Source organism: Mus musculus, chromosome 2 (genome assembly GCF_000001635.26).
Source record: "Mus musculus strain C57BL/6J chromosome 2, GRCm38.p6 C57BL/6J".
Taxonomy (NCBI): Eukaryota; Metazoa; Chordata; class Mammalia; order Rodentia; family Muridae; genus Mus; species Mus musculus.
This window is the reverse complement of record NC_000068.7, coordinates 135,315,097-135,334,349: the sequence shown is the minus strand read 5'-3', so window position 1 is coordinate 135,334,349 and position 19,253 is coordinate 135,315,097. Positions and strand designations below refer to the sequence as shown.

General features: G+C 41.7%; 1 protein-coding gene across 3 annotated transcripts in view; it reads right to left on the bottom strand.

Moving 5' to 3' along the window:
* The window catches only part of Plcb1 (phospholipase C, beta 1), a 689,095-nt gene that overhangs the window by 140,909 nt on the left and 528,933 nt on the right, over window positions 1-19,253 (bottom strand). For all 3 annotated transcript variants that reach the window (NM_019677.2, NM_001145830.1, XM_006498930.3), the window contains 5 exons: window positions 16,482-16,564; window positions 11,656-11,740; window positions 8,550-8,727; window positions 3,983-4,050; window positions 906-1,002 (listed from right to left, as the gene is read on the bottom strand). In NM_019677.2, coding sequence (NP_062651.2) covers window positions 906-1,002; window positions 3,983-4,050; window positions 8,550-8,727; window positions 11,656-11,740; window positions 16,482-16,564 — 511 coding nt within the window. The remainder of the gene's footprint in view (window positions 1-905; window positions 1,003-3,982; window positions 4,051-8,549; window positions 8,728-11,655; window positions 11,741-16,481; window positions 16,565-19,253) is intronic.

The following is a 19,253-nucleotide window of genomic DNA, read 5'->3' as shown; positions in this document are numbered from 1 at the left end:
AGGAAACCCACTGCATTAGGACGCTTACACTGAACCGCTTCAGGGAACAAGAATTGACAATTACGGTATCAGAAAATGCTCATCTTTATGTGTGAGCTACAGTGAAATTTAAGTTCCTTTCCTTATCCAGACACCAAGTGCTACTCAGCAGCTCAGAGCAGAAGTGCATAAATATAAATAATGATGCCACATAGAAGCTTAAAGTTGGTATATCTGCATTTTTAAAAATGAGGCTGTTGTATTTAACCAGAATTTCAGTTAAGCAGCTAGGCCACATAGAGGACCCTCTTTGTTCTGATATTATCTTACCGTATATGAATGTGTATATTATGTATGTGTATGAGTGTATATGGCACTTCCATAAAAGAGTTTTCCCCTACTAGGTAACAGAAAAATGACTTTTTAAAAAATTTAATATGGATCCATAGTTAGGTGAAGGGAAAACTAAGAGTGATATGAATCGAGTCACCAAGTCACATAAGTACATGATATGAGCTGGACAAATGGAACTCGGGTGGGTTGGTTCTATTTTGAGGTATCAAGCTTGTCCAAGTTATTCCTGCTTCCCTTCTGTCATGCTTGGATGGTTAACATTATCACTATCTCACTAGTGATCCCATGGGGGTTGTAGTAAGACAAAGAGAAATGTGAAATTCTCGATCAGTTGGACAATATCTTTCTAGTATCCAAATATGTGGCAGAATATCATGTAATACTATCATATGCTTTTCTAATGTATTAAATATAATTATATCTTTGAAGTGTTAAAGTAGTTATTTTTCTGTAATATTAAGATGTGCAATCCAGGCAAATATCCAAGATGTCCAGAACAGAACACTCCTACCAAATTCTGACTACTTCCCGTTTATACACTACACTAGAGATTATTCTGCAGGAAGTCTTACTTTTTGAAATTTCAAAGGACTCAAACTTGACAGGCTGAATATAGTTCACCAGGTTAGACATCTCTTCTGTGGCCATGGCTTCGCTGCCAGCTGTCCCCTGGAAGCAAACATAAAAAATAATAAACATTTTCAGAGTCAGCCTTACACTATGCAGGGTTAGCTCCTCAGGAAAATGGAGCAGAAACTCCTTCCCTTCTGAAGAGAACGTCATAGATATCTACCTCAGGGGAGGGATGCAAGGCAGGCCAGCCTCATCACAAAGCCCCGGTGGCACATATGTTTTAGAGTTTGAAACTTGTAGTGTTTGCAGTGTTTGTTTAAATATAATAGATCCTTTGGGGACAAGATCTAAGTCTAACCAAACAATTCACTGAAAACTCACTGGCATGTTATACTTGCTGCTTAATTTTTTTCTAATGCTGAGTATTGAAACCAGTACATTACAATTTTTTAAAAAATCATGGTGTACAATTTTCCATGTGGGGTCAGCTCAGCCTTTCAAAGTTTTGAGGTTTTGAGCACTTTAGACTCTAGATTTTCTTCTTCTTCTTCTTCTTCTTCTTCTTCTTCTTCTTCTTCTTCTTCTTCTTCTTCTTCTTCTTCTTCTTCTTCTTCTTCTTCTTCTTCTTCTTTTTTGTTTTTGTTTGTTTGTTTGTTTTTTCGAGACAGGGTTTCTCTGTATAGCCCTGGCTGTCCTGGAACTCACTCTGTAGACCAGGCTGGCCTTGAACTCAGAAATCCACCTGCCTCTGCCTCCCGAGTGGTGGGACTAAAGGTGTGCACCACCACGCCCAGCTCTAGATTTTCAGATTATGAATGCTCACTGTATGGCTACTTTATGAATGTGAGAGATGGCAGGGTGGTTCTCAACATGTGAGTTGCAACACCTTTGTGGTCAACTGACCTTTTCACAGGGGTCACCTAAGAGCATCAGGAAATGCAGATACTTACATTAAGATTCATAAGAGTAGCAAAATTATAGTTATGAAGTAGTGGCAAAAATAATTTTATGGCTGGGGGTCGCCACATGAGCAACTGTATAAAAGGGTCGTTGTGTTAAGAAGATTGAGAAGAGTTGTTTTATAGGGATGCAGGGCCTCAGCCCTCTTCTGATACACCAGGTATCAGGAATGAAAATTTGTGCTAATAAGGTGATGCCCACAGGAACTGCTGTCCTGTATAGCAGAGAACACAGAGGAAGTCTACAGTCAGGAAATAAAGAACTCATTTGACAGTAATGGTTATCATGTAGGTAAACACTGTATGGCCTGAAAAAGAGATAATTAAACAAAGGTGCCTTGGGTAAGGACAGTGGGGCTCTGCAAACAATTCCTCTAGTTTGTGATAAACATTCCCCCTCCCTCATTGGTTCCTGTGTGTAAGGGTGTGCTGTATGACAGCAATATAGTGGTTTAGGTCCCAGAACAAAGCCATCTGATATTAAATCCAAAGCCCGCTGGTCAGAAGCTGCTCCACTATGGACAAGTAAATTACCTGCTGTTTAATCACCAGCAAAATTAGAAATATAAATCAGCCCTATAGCATGTCAAGTTTTATAATTATTACAAGTAGGATTAAAAAGAAACTGGGTGTTGTAGTGCTTGTCTTTAATCCCAGCGTTCAGGAGATAGAGGCAGGCAGACAGATCTCTGAGTTTGAGTCTAGGACAGCCAGGGTTACACAGAGAAAAACTTGTCTCAAAAAAGAGGGCATGGGGGGAGGAAAGAAGAAAGAAAGGGGGAGGAGTGAGCTTGGAACCGTGCTTGGCAAATAGTGAGATCTTGCATTAATTTAGATGCTATCTGCAATTACATATGCTATAATACGAGTTTTAATAAAGGAAACCCGCAGTCGTTACTTGCACAAGACTGGCCTCTAGAGATGGGTCTCATATTTTCTCATTTTTTAGTTTAGCAGAGAAAAATGCATAGAGATGAGGTTTCTTTGTGAAAACTCTAGGAGAAACATTCTGGTTAAATGCCAACTGGGAAATATTCATTTAAAAATAGGCAATTCTGGAATGATCCAAGTGTACCCTGAAGCCACTCTCAGACAGATGGAGCCTCAGTTATTACAGCCGTGCTCCTCTTAGAAATCAAGAGGAAATTTAGTGGGGACATAAAAAGCACATTTTAAATGAAGCTGGACACCGCGGTTCCCAGGTGTGGTTTCAGCTACACGGAGGCTGAGATGGAGAGACTGCTTTATCCCGGGAGTTTGAGACCATCCTAGGCTACCCAGTGAGACTCATTCATAAGGAAAAGGGTGCCAAATAAGAATAGTTTATTAAGCTGGGCAGTTGTAGTACACACCTTTAATCCCAGCACTTAGGAGGCAGAGGCAGGCAGATCTCTGAGTTTCAAGCCAACCTCGGTCTATAGAGCTAGTTCCAGGACAATCAGGGCTACACAGAGAAATCCTGTCTCAAAAACAAACAAACAAACAAACAAACAACAAAATGCTTATTGAGCTATCTGTAGTTAATACACATCTGTACTCCAAGCATTCTAGATATTGAAGCAGGAGGATTTTAAGTTTGAGGCTAGCCTGAGCTACAAAGTTAAGTCAGGTCAGACAGGGCTGCCTAATGATAGCATCCTGTCACAAAACCAAGTTAGCAAACACCTCAGTAAACAAATGAATATTTAAAAGAGAAGAGTTGCTTTTATTTACTATAAGGCTGCCAGTACAGAGCCAAAGCCTCTAAGAACATATTTGAATGCAGAGACCGTATAAATTTTGTGATATTGACTGAAAGAAAATCCTGAAGTCCTCATTGAACTATCACTGATTTGTTTGAGTTCTGGGCAGTTATTACTTTGAGCTGGCAGCATCCTTTAGAGAGCTAATATCAAGACATCACTTCAGTTGATACAAAATCAAGACAATGGAATCACGGTCACATTTCTGAACACTCCTTCAAACCCTATACTCTCTCTGGATTTCAGACCATTGGACAAATCATTTAATTGCCTTGGTCGTGGGGATGGGGAATGGAGTTGGTAATCCAATGTCCTGTGCCTATCTCTTTTGCCCACTAGATGGCAGAAGAGAATCGTAAGATATCCGTAACTCACCTCATCCATGGAAGACTTTTTACAGTCATCGTCGTCGTCATCGTCATCACTCTCCGTATCTGCTTCCCCTGTCAAATTTTAATCACAGATCACAATTTCAGTATTTGAAAGTTCAAAGAGTTCGCAAAAGCACACTGCCAACTTTGTTCAGGGCATGCACTCGGAAGGCTGACATTCTGCTCCTTTTAAAGTTGCTGTTTTCTTTCCCCAAAGATTTACATTTTCTTAGTAACAGAGACTTAACTTGACATTTAGACGAAACTTCTCTCTGTGCTTCTTACTATAATGTACATGTTCTCTCGTGGATGTCAATCTCCATGACCTTAACAGAGACAAGCCCTGCTTTCATTTGTTTTTCTGTCCAGTCCTCAGTCATGCCCCTTTGAAGTAACCCCTGGCCAGCACACAGCTCAGGGACTCAGGGACCAACCTTCTCCAATAAAATGACTTCACAGCGGTTGAAGAAGTTTATGAATGAAATCAGAAACTGCGGGGAAATGGTAGCACACACAAAGACTTGAGAACTGCCAAGTGCAGGTCAATCATCATATCTAAATAATCTACAATCATAAACATGACAGCATTCTTCGGCTCTAAGAGTGTGAGAGCCTGAGACAGTGGATAACTACGGTGTCTTGTGAACTCACAGTAGCTGTGGCAGCCAGACAAAAATCTAAACATGGGGAAGGGAGGGGAGCATGAAGTGTCACCCTTAAAGGAGGAGCTATTGGCAATTAATGACTTCTGGAAGACAGACAGTCCATTTTCTATGAGAGTTTAATCCCCTGGTAAGTTGATCGTGTTCCAGCAGAAGGCTGCACATGCAAGAATATTTGGGCAGCACAAGTTGGTACTGAAGAATTTAAAACAAACAAAGAAATGGAACACCCCGTTGGAAGGATGGAGAAAGGAGAGTGGATCTGGGAATTGTTGGGGGTAAGCACTATTTTGTAGGGAATTCTCAAGGAACCAATAAAGATTTTTTTAAATGATATCATTCTTTTTTTTAAAAGGGCAAGATGAAATAATCTAATGCAAGAAGAAAAAACATTGAAAAGCAATAAAAATAGAAAATTAAGCTTTAAAATCACTACACTTAAAAATCTATGCTAATCTGACTTACTTTAGCGTCACATTTAGCCAGTCATTGCAATTGGTTGATTCTACCCTTCTGCCTAGAGTTAATGGATAATTTATTCAAAATATCACATTAGTATTAAGTACTAATTTCCCCTATACTTCAAACTCTTTCAGTCGTGTAAAAATAGTTTCAAGGGAAAAGGAAAGCAGCCACAGTCGGTTTTCTTTCAATCACCCTCCCCTCCTTCAGTTTTTTCCACTGCAATAGCACAAATATTCCAGTAGATGGCAGGATGAGCTCATTGCTGAGGCAGAACTGAGTGCCTGGTACCTGCTCCCAGAGGGGCCTTCTAAAAAGTTGGCCACACTCTGCAGCATGGATGACACAGTGCCCACAGAACTACCTTCCAAGAAGCAACTCTGTGTTTTCATGTGAGGGACAGAGGTCAATCAATTACTGGATGGTAGTGAGGAAAGTAGGCACCAAACTTCTATAGAGGAGAAAGACTTCTGTGACCAATAACTGGATGGCCTGTTACAAAGGGCCACATAAGTCCTTAATGGTGCTGACTTAATAATTATTCGAACCCCATATACTTGCTTAAAAATGCACCCTGCTGTATAACAGATGCGTTGTTTTAGGGGGTTGCTACTTAATATTTCATATTCATTTTATTTCCTGAAGTACTTCTTTGTATTATTATTATTTTTAATGAAGGATGTGTTCTTTAATCAAGCAACATGAAAAGATGATTGCTGGAACATTCTACAAAATGACTCATGTAACAAAACAATTGTCCAATTACCATTTCAAATACACGTTCAGGCTGTAACTTGGGTTGTATGAGGAAGAAAAAAACTTCGTCTGCCTCTACTGTGAAAGCAAAGACCTGTTTTTTTTTTTTTCTTCCTTTGGCAAGCTTAACAAAGAAAAACAAAACCATACTGATCTGTCTTTTATGTATTAAGTCACCACAGAGGCTGTACATACCTAAGGGGCTTCTCTTATAAGACTTTGAGAGGACCCTGGAGAAATCTATTTGAACCATAAAAAAATAATACCCTTTTTAAAAGCAACACTAACAACACCCAAAAGTGGTATCTTACTTGACCCTTGTTCATTCTGGAAAGTGTGCTGGCTAAGGGTTGGCTCCCAGAAGAGGCATCCAGGCAACAGACTGACTTAGCTTTAAAATAAGATCCATGTTATGTGTTTGTTCCTGGTACTGGGAACATCCACAAACCAAATGATAAATTATCAGAACTCTTTATTCTGGGGCCTACTTACGTACTAAAGACTCCAAAACTACATGGCAATAAATACCGATTGCACACGACTCACTCCTGGCTAGCTTAGGGAACCTACAGAATTGCTAACAGATTGCTGCTTTTTCTCTGTATTAAGCAATTGTGTTCACTGCCTGTAGAAATCATTATTATTAGAGTTATGTATCTGGTTAATGGGAGAGAGAAATGGGATTAGATAAAAGCAGATGGCGCAAATACCCACAAGCACCCACGTGCAAAGGAAGGCACATTAGGACAGGTTGGAAAGGAAGAGACTTCTGATGATCGATCATCCTCACATCATACTGAGAAAAAATTTTCAAAAGGAAATCAGAATGATGTCATGATATTTGAAAAAAAAAACATATCTGTGAACCATGGAGGGGAATAGACCTTCTGAGAGACTTATATACTGTCTGTACCTTAGGGTGTCAATTTAAATAATAAGAGCAGTTGACAAGTGAGACAGACAATAAGACAAAAGGTAAACCAGGCCTAGTCAGGGCTTGCAGGTGTGACACACTCAGCAGAGAGGTAGGACACTTGCCTAGTCTGCAAAAGGTCAGAGCACAGTAGAGGCTCAAACAAGACAGACCCAAATTCCCAACCAGACAAGCAAGCAACCAACCAACTAAGCTGGCCACGTTCATGTTCTGATTGCCCCACTTTATATTTTAACATTCCAATTGTTTAAAAATCTTTTAATTTATGTGTGATAGGCATGGGGAAATGCATGACATATGAGCAATACATGGATTTTCAAAATATAAAGAAAATAGACTGGTCCAGAAGTCTGGTCTAGAGTCCAGAAGAAACTAGATTTCCTTCTAGTTCTGTCTAAGGCTAGCGGTTACCCTGACTTCTAACAGCTTATCTTGGTTTTGTTTGCTTTTTATACTCATACAGATGGAGCTAGATAGTATACTTTTTTTGTTGTTGTTGTTGGATTCTGTGTTCACAGTCAGTTATGCTTCTGTGGATAGCTGTAAATCACTCTCATTATATACATTATTCCTTTGTATGACTAAACCATGATTTGCAATCAGCTGATGGATTGCTTGCTGCCAGTGTTTGGATATTTTTAATAATATTGCTTATAGCAATTTTTCCATCTCTTGATAAATATCACTACCCATTTCCCATTTCTTGTTAGCTCTCTCCCTAGGAATAGAACTGGGCAGGGGAAGTGCATGTGTTTAGTTTTGGTTGATATATTAAGTATCTTTATTCTGTCTTTCCATCCCCCTTTTCCTTTCCTGGCTTTCTTCCTCTATCCTCCCATCCTCTGTTCTCTCTCCGTCTCTCTCTCTGTCTGTCTCTGTCTCTGTGTCTCTGTCTCCCTTTGTCTCTCTCTGTCTCTCTCTCTCTCTCTGTCTCTCTGCAATTGTCAGGATTCTGGGTAAGGGGGAATAAATTAGGCTCAATGGCAAATAACCCAAAGAAATCCAATGGCCTTTGAATTTTTGTCTCACAAGTGGTCAGTTTCAAACTAATGTGAAAGAAAAAAATGCCAATCCCTTTCATAAACAATGCAAGTCATTTGTCACTTCACTCTTTTTTTTTTAAGTGCTTTATAACACAGGGGAGAACTGCAAAGCCCAGAACCCATCAATGATTGCATTAGAAGTCTGCCAATCTCTTGTCTTCCCTTCTGCTGATGTGGTCGATGATGAAGTTTAGAAGCAAGACTCTGCTGAAAAGCAGATTTGCCTCACGTGAAAGCCAGTGTAATACCTACCCAAAGATGAGCTGACTCCTTATCTGACATCAGGCTGAGGCAGGAGACTGCCTTGAAATCTCTCAGTGGGCCTAACCGATAACTTGAGGCTATGAGCTGACAAGAGTTTCAAGTGGTGGTCAGAGAGTAAAGTGACCACAGAGGAAGGACTATAGAGATACAACAACATGACTAGCTTGGAAGCTGGAGGGAGGGGGACCTGTGAGCCGGTGGGTGTGAGTGGCCTCTAGGGCTTGAAAAATCCTTCCTAAGAGCTTCCCGAAAGACATCTTCGGTTTATTCCAGAAGCTTTCTCAGAAACCTTTCGACCTACAGAATTTGTGGTTAAGAGTGCCACCGAAAAGCAACACAACATAAACCATCCAAAGAGAGAAAGCTGAAAGCTGAAAGCCCTTCTAGGCCAATTTCAGAGCAGCAGATCTGCGAATCCACCCATCCTGAGCCTGGCAGCCCCTCACTCACCAGCTCCTGGAGACGAAGGCTCGAACACACTGGAGGAGTCGCTGTAGGTGTTGGAAGCTTGCTCTGAAAGCTTCTTCTTACCACTTCCCTCTGACGACTTGTGCGACTTCTTCTTGTTTTTCACCAAGATTTTATACATTAAATCCATAGGGCTTGGAAGAGGTACCCCAGATTCCAGCTATTTAAAAGAAAGCACAGCCTTTAAAAATACTGTCCTTCCTTCCAGGCACCTCTCTAATCCCACTGCTTTGGATAGCACAGCCTCTAGATTGGCATCTACTATATTCAGCATAGTTCACGAAAGCATTCTAATTGTGCCCTGCATTTGTTTTAAATAAAAGATGCTTTTAAATGACCTAACTCATTTTCTACAATGAAACTACAAAAAAAAAAAAAAATGAGGCCACGGAAATGTACAGGTAGATTTAATGGTCTGACCTTGGACTCTCAGGCATTTTCTGACGGGCCCTGCAAGTCCAATCATTTTACTGCAGATACATAAATCATCTCTGACCTGAGTCTTTGGGAAAAGGCCAAACATTGGACAGAAAGAATTGTTGAAGTTGGGTAAAAGTTTCCAAATAAGTCACTGTTTCAGACAAAGCGTTAGGGGCAGCAACATCTTGTGTTGGTTTCGGGTGGGCTTTTAGCATCAGCCAAATCAGACATAATTTCAGATTTTCCTCTTGCCCCTAGATCTGAGCTGTCTTACTGAGCCTTACTTCACTGTTGCAAGTTTGTCCATATACTGGGAAATCAACTTCCCATGAGAAGGTTATAAGTTACTGTATCAGGGAGCATGTGCAAGACACAAGACAGGCTTATTTTTAGAGAGGCCTTTGAAGTCCCACAAGCTGGCCCTCTATCCTTTGCTTGCCATGAGTCTGGGGACCAGTATGAACTCACTTGAAAATATGCAGATACTGGGCCAAAGTGTCCAGGAAGAAGAGGCTTCTTTAGGTTCTGGCTGCTCTTTGCCTTTATGAACAGGGATGGGGCTGCTACCCATCCACTGGGCAGGGTCCTCTTACTCAGGAGTCCCAGGGAGATGAAGAGAAGATCTTCCCTTGTTCTAAGCTGGGCCCCCTGAGGACCTGAGCCTGGGACCTGGAGTTCGTATGCTCCATGTCTTATATAGCTTCAAGCACAGAGAGCCAGGCTTCTACTGCTCTAGGCTTAAGAAGCTAAAGATGTATGGTGACATGGTGACAGGCTTTCAGTCTGAGCTTTAGCCACCAGTAGTCTGGAACTGGGCAGCTGTCATGATCCTCTGCTTCCTGCAGCAGTGATCAGCAGCAAGGCACTATTGCCTGCTTGTGCTCTATCTCCTGAAAGAGCTTAGGGTGTAAGGACCCAGAGCACCTAAAATCCTAGTATTATAGGTCTCGATCCTGGGAACTTAAGGCTTAGCTTTCTTTGTAACGATTTCTATTAAATACGGCCCAGTTTCCCTTCCCTGTTCTTTACAGTTCATTATTCGTCCAGCACCTTTGTTCCTCACCTTGGTCACTCTTTGGAATCCCAGTGTCATCTGGTGCTACTCTGCTGCTGCTCCTACCAGCTCCTCTTCCTATCCCCAGTTCAGCCTTAAGAGAACAGCAGGCTAGAGAATTGTCTTATGGACTGCTCATGCTGCAACACCAGGGGGCAGCACTGAAGGCCATCTCTCTGTGGAGTCACAGTTAAACAGCTTGCTTCCATTCTACAGTGGTGAAGGGGGCGTGGCAGGTGTGTCCGAAACCCATTGCATTGCAGAATTCCCCACACCAATTAAGTACTGTGCTTGCGCTAACCACAAATTTCTGCTGGGCCACCAGGAACTGTGCTCCCCTCTGCCGTGGGTGAATATGGCTGTTCAGAGGTCGCTGAGGCTGGTGATGGCGAGAAGTCTGGTGCCTGCTGTTTAACACAGAGGTAGCGAGAATCGTTTTGCTTTGGCAGCAAGAAGCTGCAGTTTCAGCACAGCTCCCTCAAGGCAGGCATATAATGCTCAGGGCTGTCAGGCTGCCATAAGGGCAGGCCAGCTGGCTGCTAACGAGGGGCTACTTGGCCGACAATCCTCTGTTCAAGCAGCCAGACACCCTGGGCAGGGCTCACAACTGTCCATTAGGGAATCAGATTTACTCAGCTCCCCAATATCTTGTTTAAAGGAAAAATAAGCAATAAGAGAGAGGCTTAAATAGTATTTAGTGACTATTTATTCTTTGCTGGATACCCATGGGGAGAGTTGGGGCATTTCATCGGTTCATGGATGCAACTGAAGTTGAGTGTTTTCTCAAAGGTAAATGTAGGTGGTGGACAGCAGGTGGCAGAAACAGGCTTAGGAACCAGTATTGCCACATTTTGCATTCACTTCCAAAGGGTGTGACAAAGATCCATTGGGGGGTGGGGGGAGATGGTGGTATTTACAGAGTGCTATCTCCTCTTGGACTGTCTTTTATGAGCTGACTCTCACTGCTGAGGACTTTGTAATCTTGACTGACAACTGAAACATTCTCTCCTAGAGGGAAAGAGGGAGGCTGATGATGTTCCGGAAGTAAGGGAAGTCAACAAATCTCACACACTCAGGAAGTTCCTGAAACCTACAAGCTTCTCAAGGCCTCTTTCCCTAATTATACCAGCAGTATGGACTGCTTGGGGTGGGGTGGGGTGGGGTGTGAATCGGGAGAGGACTGTTCAACCGGTCTAGCTGCTGACTTGTCAGGCAGGGAGCACCAGGGATATAGCATCCATGAGTTGATGCCCATGCTGAAGTGGGCTTTTGGATTATGTAGTTACCTTTGAGTTATTCACACCACTGTCAACAACCTTTCATCCATATTCCTATAAGTAACTCCCTGGTACCAAATTAGACTTTGGTGGAATTACTACTTTGGCTTGTCCTCAGTAACTTATTTGGGGGTTAATAGACATTTGTTCACAAACACTAATGGTGTCACTTTAAGCAGAGGAGGGATAAGGCTGGATAAAGAAAAGGAAACAGACACATATTTTCTGACACCAGTCAGCTCAGATCTCGCTGATCATATATCTACAGAGAGGACATATCTCCCCAGCTGTAACTGATAAATGTTCTCCTTCAAGGGAGCAGAGTGCAGCTACTTACTGGGTATTTTTCCAGTGGTTCCATCAGGAGGGCATCACCAAAGATTAATCGGCAATACTCGGCCATCTTGGCTTGTTGCTTCGGGCTAAGAGCAAAAAGAAAGAAATTATGGGGTTTATTCAGAGAGGTGTCCTTTGTATTACTAGCACAGAAAGAAGTCAGTCAGAATCAGTTTCCATTGTTATGAAGCTCTTTCCTAAACATCACAAGTACCCACACACTCACACACGGGCAGGAGGCAGGGTGGCTGTGCAGGGCTATTTTTAAGGTCACCGTACACAACCCAGACAAGGACACAACACATCATGTCCCTGTCTCCAGATTCATGAGATTTCTAGAGTTAAAAACTTTGTTCCTTTTGTTGGATTGCCTGGTTCTATGTCAACTGCAAGGCTCCTGGGGTTGGAATATTTTTGTGGCTCCATGTAAATTCTTGGATAAAATGTATCACAGCAACAGAAAGCAGAAACAGATTATTTATAAGGAATCAAGAGGGGAAAGAAGAGTGAGAAAGAAAGAGAGGAGAATAGATGGAGAGAGGGAGCTTCATATGTCTAGGAAACCATGCAGAAGTGTGTGTGTGTGTGTGTGTGTGTGTGTGTGTGTGTGTGTGTGTGTGTGCGTGCACACATGGGCGATGCTGGAAGGATACAGCAGGGTTGGCAAAGGCTGTCTCCAACTCTTTTCTTCCCTGTGTTTTGAGACATGGCCTCACTGTGCAGTCTAGGGTGGCCTGATGGTTGAGAACCCCCTGCCTCAATACCCTGGGCGCCAGGATGACAGGCACACACACACCTCTATGCTCAGATTTGCTTGTCAGCAACTTTTCTGTGCAGAAAGAGTAGAGCAAAGCAGGGAGTAACCCAGGTGGCTGCCAGGAGGAAACTGGTCTGACAGGAGCAAGAGTTCAGGGTTTTCTGAGGTGAGCTTCTGGCTCTGAACTGCTTTGAAACTGTACAAGGAGAAGGATTTTAACTGCTTTTGGAACCAGACAAAGGATGCTGAGAAGATACAACAGAGTAACAGTTGCAAATGCCTTTGAAGAACTACACGAGCGAGAGGTATATAAAGTGATCTCATGGAGAGGAGACGCCTGGTCTGCGGTTAGCCCAGAAACTGTACCTCCAGCCCTTGTAAAGATGCTGTTAGAGGGAACATCTGAATGCTTTCAGCACTCCTGTTTCCCTTGACCTTTTCAGATGCAATTAAAAACCCAGTTTTCTCATCTTGTGCAATGATAAACATCATTACACAGCACCCAGTACTGCTGGGTTGGGTTTACGATCTACAAACTGAGGGTCCGAACTTCCCCTGGTTATATTGCAATGACAAGCAAAAAAAAAAAAAAAAAATGTAGTAAAGAGAAGACTTAGTAACTATGATGCAAATGATGGTGTTTTACCTTAAATCATAAAGATTAGGGGCTGTAATTTGTATTTTGACTCCTTCCCTGAAGGGGAAGCCTGGAACACACTGTTTTCTGGGAAGGGACACTTAGACTGAAGCTCTGCTTCAGTGCAGGAGGAAAGTGCTCATTATAGCTGTCTCTAACAAAAATGAATTGTGTGCTCTATGGTCAGGTGAGCTTTTGGGGTTCAGGTGTCAACTCTCAAAGTTATTATCTTCTTGGAACTGCGGGGAAGTTAAAGGAAAGATTCCAAGAATTTGCAAAGCCCAACGCAACAATTTGAGATCTTTCTCCAGAGACAAAATCTTCTTATGTAACTAAAGCTTACTTCACACTGTGTGTATCCCAGGCTGGCTTCAAACTTGCAATCCTCCTGCCTCCACTGGGATCATGTCCACAGCAAAGCCTTACACTTCTACACTGTTCCCTGTCTTGCTTGAGCAGGACTTTACTGCATGGTTTACATAGCCCTAAGAGAAGAGGATGACGACTCTCAGAAGTGTGAGAAAGGGATGACCAACCCTTGACTAAATCCTGAATCATACTGGAGGTTGCACTTTAAGGACAATTCATTAGAAACTATATAGATGGGACCTTTGGGGCAGGCAGGGAGTGGTTGATGGGGTAGATGACTTTTGCCAGTGGTAACTTACACAGGAAGTCTGCCAGGTCAGCCTGCTCTTGGCTGCAGCTGAGAACAGAGCATCTGTGCTGGGCACTGTTCTAGGCTGCATTAAAGAACACGGGAACAACACAGAGAGCCTGCATTTTGAGCAAAGCTGTAAGGTAATCCTGATAAGAGCAACTAGTGAGCCACATACATGTGCCATTCTGATCACCTGGAGCATCAGTAAACTGCAGACTCATACTTAGAATCTATAGGGCAAACATGCAGGTATTTCTAAGAAGTTTCCAGAGAACATATGCTGTTGGTCCGAGAATGGCTTTGAGAAAGAAGTCTGTGTGAATACAAGGAGAGGAAGATGTAGGTATCCAAGAAATAAGTGAAATGTGAAATTCACTTACCAGGTTGCTCATGTTCTCACACAGTGTTCTTTTAATAGAACAGGGAGAAAAGTGAACACACACACACACACACACACACACACACACACACACGTGCGCGCACGCACGCGGAAATTAAAGAGACTTTAATTGTAGGTCAGACCCACAGAAATAAATGACATTAAGACTGCAGTTAATGAATAAAGACAAGGCAAAGTTTTTAAAGTATCAACATCAGCCACCATGGTAATTAAAATTAAAGGGATGAAATTCACAAATATATTACGTGCTTCAAGCCACAGCAGATATTTCTAAACATATTAAAATATCCACAAAGCATCTGCCAAATAGGTCAGTTTGTGTGTGTGTGTTGGTTCATATTCTGTATTCTAAGGCCAGGCTAGCTTGGTTTGAGTCACACCTCAGCTGCATAGCCTCAAGCATGCTAAATGCTCACTTAGGATTCAGGTTCTTTACCTGAAAGACAAGGATGACCCCGTTCCTTTGGGGAACAATAGGGTTTATAGCAAGGGTTGCACAAAAGGCTAACATATAGGGAACAGTGTTTGGTGCAAAATACATATTCAGTAAATGTAACCTTTTCTATGTTGTGGTGATTATGGGTGTGGCCTCTCTGCCTACTTCAAGGGAGAGTTTACTTTGTAGCAAGTGAGACAATGCAAAATGGAACAGCAGTTCTTGGTTTTTGTCTGCTTTAAGTAGACATACTTCTTTAAGAAAATAAGAAAACATAAGCAAGGCACCGTCGACAAATCTGAAAAACACCCTGCCTGAACAGGATGGACAGGGGCTGCTGAAGCCAAGGGAAAATGAGATAGACAAGGAAGGGAAAGACTCCCCCAAAGTCAACAGCTCAAAATCTGAGCTGTTGTAGCAAACCAGGTGTGAAATGCAGTCACTGCAGGGTGAGGAGACATAGCAAGGAATGGGGTAGATTCCGGTCTCTTCCATGTCCCTCAGGGGTGTTAGGAAACCCATGTATTGGGATTTCATCATTCATAGGATGAAATGATTGCAATGACACAGAATGCAGAGTGGTGAATGTTACAGTCCTGAGAACAAACTAGAAATATAGTTAGAAAATCGGTTACTTCTAACCCAAGTTGCTTTCTACTCACATATTAACGGAATACTGTATTTAACTACTTAAAAATTTGGTTCTGCTCAAACTGCTTCTGGAAGATGTAGGAATTCAGGTATTTAAGCATACGGTGCAAATTAGGAAACTGAAAATAAACTCTCAGAAGGAAGGGGAGGCAAAGGAATGTATGAACTCTTTTATCATAAATGCCACCAGCTTTATTAAAACAAATAAAAATCCTAAACAACTCAAACAACAACAACAACAACAACAACAACAACAACAACAACAACAACACACGTGCCAGGGCTCCTTGTGAGGCATGGAAGACTTCACAATCACTCTATAAGTAATCATGGCCCTACCACATGTTCTTCAAGCATTGCATCCACACACTAAAGTTGTTTTAACAGACTTTGCATCAGCACAAACAATAATCTTTTCTTATGATAGTATGATGTACATACTAATATCCAGATCATAGCTTTAATTACCGCCCCTTGATTCTTTGCAATAAAATGAATAGTTGTTAGATGTGGTAGTACACCCTTGTAATCTAGCTCTTTCCAGTCTGAGGCAGGAGAACCGAGAGTTTAAAGCAATCTTGGTTACATAGCAGTACCATGTCTCAAAAATGAGGGATGGGTATTGATGCTCAGTTGAAGAACACATGTCTAATATACACAAGGCTCCATATTCCATTCCAAGCATAGCAAATATCTGAGTATATAAAATAGTTATGCCAGAGTTGTCTTTTCTTTCTGTAGCACAGCAGTAGGTGCAGGCTACTTTGAAATAGACAGAGTTTCACAATACAAATAAGCACTGAAAAGCAGCTGGAAAGGAGGGATGTAGCCAACAGACATGGGTGTGAGAAGAGAGTTTATGCATGTTCCATCTACAGTCATAAGCAGAGGGAACTGGCCTTTTAAGACAACAAAATGGAATATAAATGGATAGCCATGGGAGTCTCTGAAAGAGGGTTTAAAGAGTGGCCCACTGCATTCCAAGTCAGCAAAGGAACAGCATATCATAAAGAAAACGCACCCAACCATACTGCAAAGTGAACTCCTGAGTTTAGAATCGTGCGGTGGCATGAAGACAGCCTGGCCCCACAAGTCCAGGGACTATTTTAATGCCCATAAGATTTAAATGAATAGTTCATCCTTGCAGATGAAAGCATGCCACTTACGATACAACAGGATGGAAAAACACCAATGCTGATATCAAACCATCTGAAATCAGGTGGAAGTTTGCTAAAGATACCTCATTAGGGAGAAAGACTATTCACAGGATGCTCCAAATACTTACGAATCCACGTGGTTCTCAAAGGAAAGGAGGATGGGGAAAGGAGACGTCTTGAACGCACACTCTGCGATGGCTTCTATGACTTCCTGAAACAAGAACACATTTTTTTTTCTTGGTGTTAAATTCATTAGTATGGTGGGGTTTATTGTTCATTTCTTTTGGTCTTTGTATGTGTCAGGTTTGTAGCCACTGCTATTTGTTTATAGCATTCTGGGCTCAAAACTAGGGCCTCAGCATGCCAGGCAAGTACTCTACTACTTAGGATGTGCCCAGATCATAGAGCTATCTTTGATGAATCAGATAAGACAAAATTTCTACCCATAAATTTATTTTCTGAACCTAACTGCTATAAGCATTTGGTCATATTTACTTCTGGCCTGTTTTGTGTGTATGTGTATTTGTGTGATTTTGTTTTAATAATAGTTACATAATCTGTATTTTTCATAAATATTATTATTAAGAAATAAATAAAAGGGGTTGGAGTCTAGACTGTTATCAGGGTGGACAAGGTACTGGGTTTGATTGCCAGCACCAAAACCAACAAACGACAGCAAACAAAATGGAGACAGACCTTATGTTGAAGACAAAGTGCTTAAGAGAGTTGCAAGGCCACCACCCCAAACTACAGCCCTGCTAGCAGTTGCTTACTTTACCCAACCCCCACCTCACACACACTCTCAGCAACTCACCCACAACCTGAATCTTTATGTTTCCGTATACCTGATTTTTCCAAACATCTAATATATACGGGATCGCAGAGTATATTTTTGGGCACTCTTCAGGTAATGTGTTTCCAAAACTCATGTGTGTTCTAATGTGTATCAGTAATTCAGTTTTCCTCTTATACTTGTTTTAAATATTTATGTCAGGGCAGAAGCTGTAGCCCAGTGTTAGGCTATTCAATATTCTAAGTGCTTCATCCAGCAACGAAAATACATTCATTATATGTCGTAAGCTCCAATAGCTCTACAAAATTCTAGAAAGATAGAAATACCACGATTGACCTAACTGGTCATCAACTGTTAAATGGGTACGTACTTCTAGGAACGGACTCTTGAAAGAAAAAAAGACAGGTTGAATAACATGAACTCATTCATAGTACTTCACATCTCCAAATTATTCTTCATTGTAAACTGTCTATAATAATGTACAAAAGATCAGATTGCAAAGCACATTTACTACTAGGCATCTGAGTACTCTTCTTCCAAAGTGTTTTTCTTGTTTAAATAACATTGAAACAATCCTATTGTTTGTTTGTTTGTTTATTTGTTTATTTAAAAGATGTATTGGTTTTTGTTTTATGTATATGCTGTCTACGTGTATGCCTGTGTACCATATATATGCAAGTGCCCACAGAGGCCAGAGGAGGGCATGGGATTCCCTGGAACTGGAGTTACAGATCTTTCTTGTGGGCTCTGTGAATTAAACCCTGGGCCTCTAGAACAACCAGTGTTCCTACCCACTGAGCCATCTTCTCAGCACCTTGTTTATTGTTTAGGTGTTCCATCATCCACACTATTTAAACCTCACGTTACCATACACTGCTTTAATTTACATTTATTCTTTGCAGTTGTGACTTCTGTTCTCAATCTTCATGCTGAAACCCTTCCCACAGACTCCCTTTCCTGTGCAGGGCATGGTGTTCTTTATAGCAATGTCATTAAGCTATTTCCCTTGCCTGGGAGTAGAAATGAGGCTTTCTAATTCTGTGCTGCATTTGCATATATCTTCTAAGAATGATGCTCTTGCGCAGAGTGAGAACCACTCTTACTCTTTCTTGGAAGTGAATTCACAGATTGCTTTTCATACATAATCAATTTAACTTTTACCACTGTCGAATCCATCAAAATAAGAGCACTATACAAGGCAAGTGATGTCAGGATGCAAAATCTTTTATATTTCATACATTTGCACACAGACTGTGGATGCAAACGGACTTGAGTTGAGCAACCGTGTCTTGGACTTGCAAGCAGTATGATGTTGGGAGAATGACCTAGTGCTTCTGAGCTTTGGTTTGATGGGTTGTAAAGTAGGGGTGATGAACCCTGTTCCACAGGTCTGTTATGAAGGTGCAGTAAAAGAAAGAGAAAAGCTAGCTCACACTGAGCAGGTATTAAGTCATCTTAAGGTTCTCGTCTTGCTGTTGATTCCCTCCTTCCTTCCTATAACTGACACTCTAACTAGGAACACTAAGGCCTCAGGTAACTCCAGACACAAATGTACCATGCGACTGACATCCCATAAGGAGAATAATTATCTTCTGTTATGCAGGTTATGAAGTGGAAGTTCAGCGTATTAACTGACCTAAGAAGTCAAGCTCAATTCCAAAATTCTAAGCTCATCTGTCCCATGCTTCTCGGCTAACCAAGTCTGGCTTATGTTGACTCTCCTATGGGTGGGGGCTTCTGGCACCTTCCTATTGGTCATGGGCCAAGCAGAGAGGACACTAAAACTTCCCTCACCAGTTTTACAGAGGACTTAATTTGAATCTAGGCCCTCAGTCTGGTTGAATAAGAATTCCTTACCTATGTAACACTATAGCCTTTATCCTTATAGAAAGAAAATTGAAGTTTGGCTTTACAGCCAAAAACAGTGTTACAATGTCTGTGGCTCACACCTGCAGGGTTCTGACAGCAAGCCTGGCAGGCTTTGAACTGCATTTCTATTTATAATGTGCCTAGGAGGGGTGCACTATTACCACCAGTTTGCTGAATGAGAACAAGGCTCAGGCAGATAGGAAGCTTTTCCAAGATCCTGCAGCCAGCAATGCTGGAG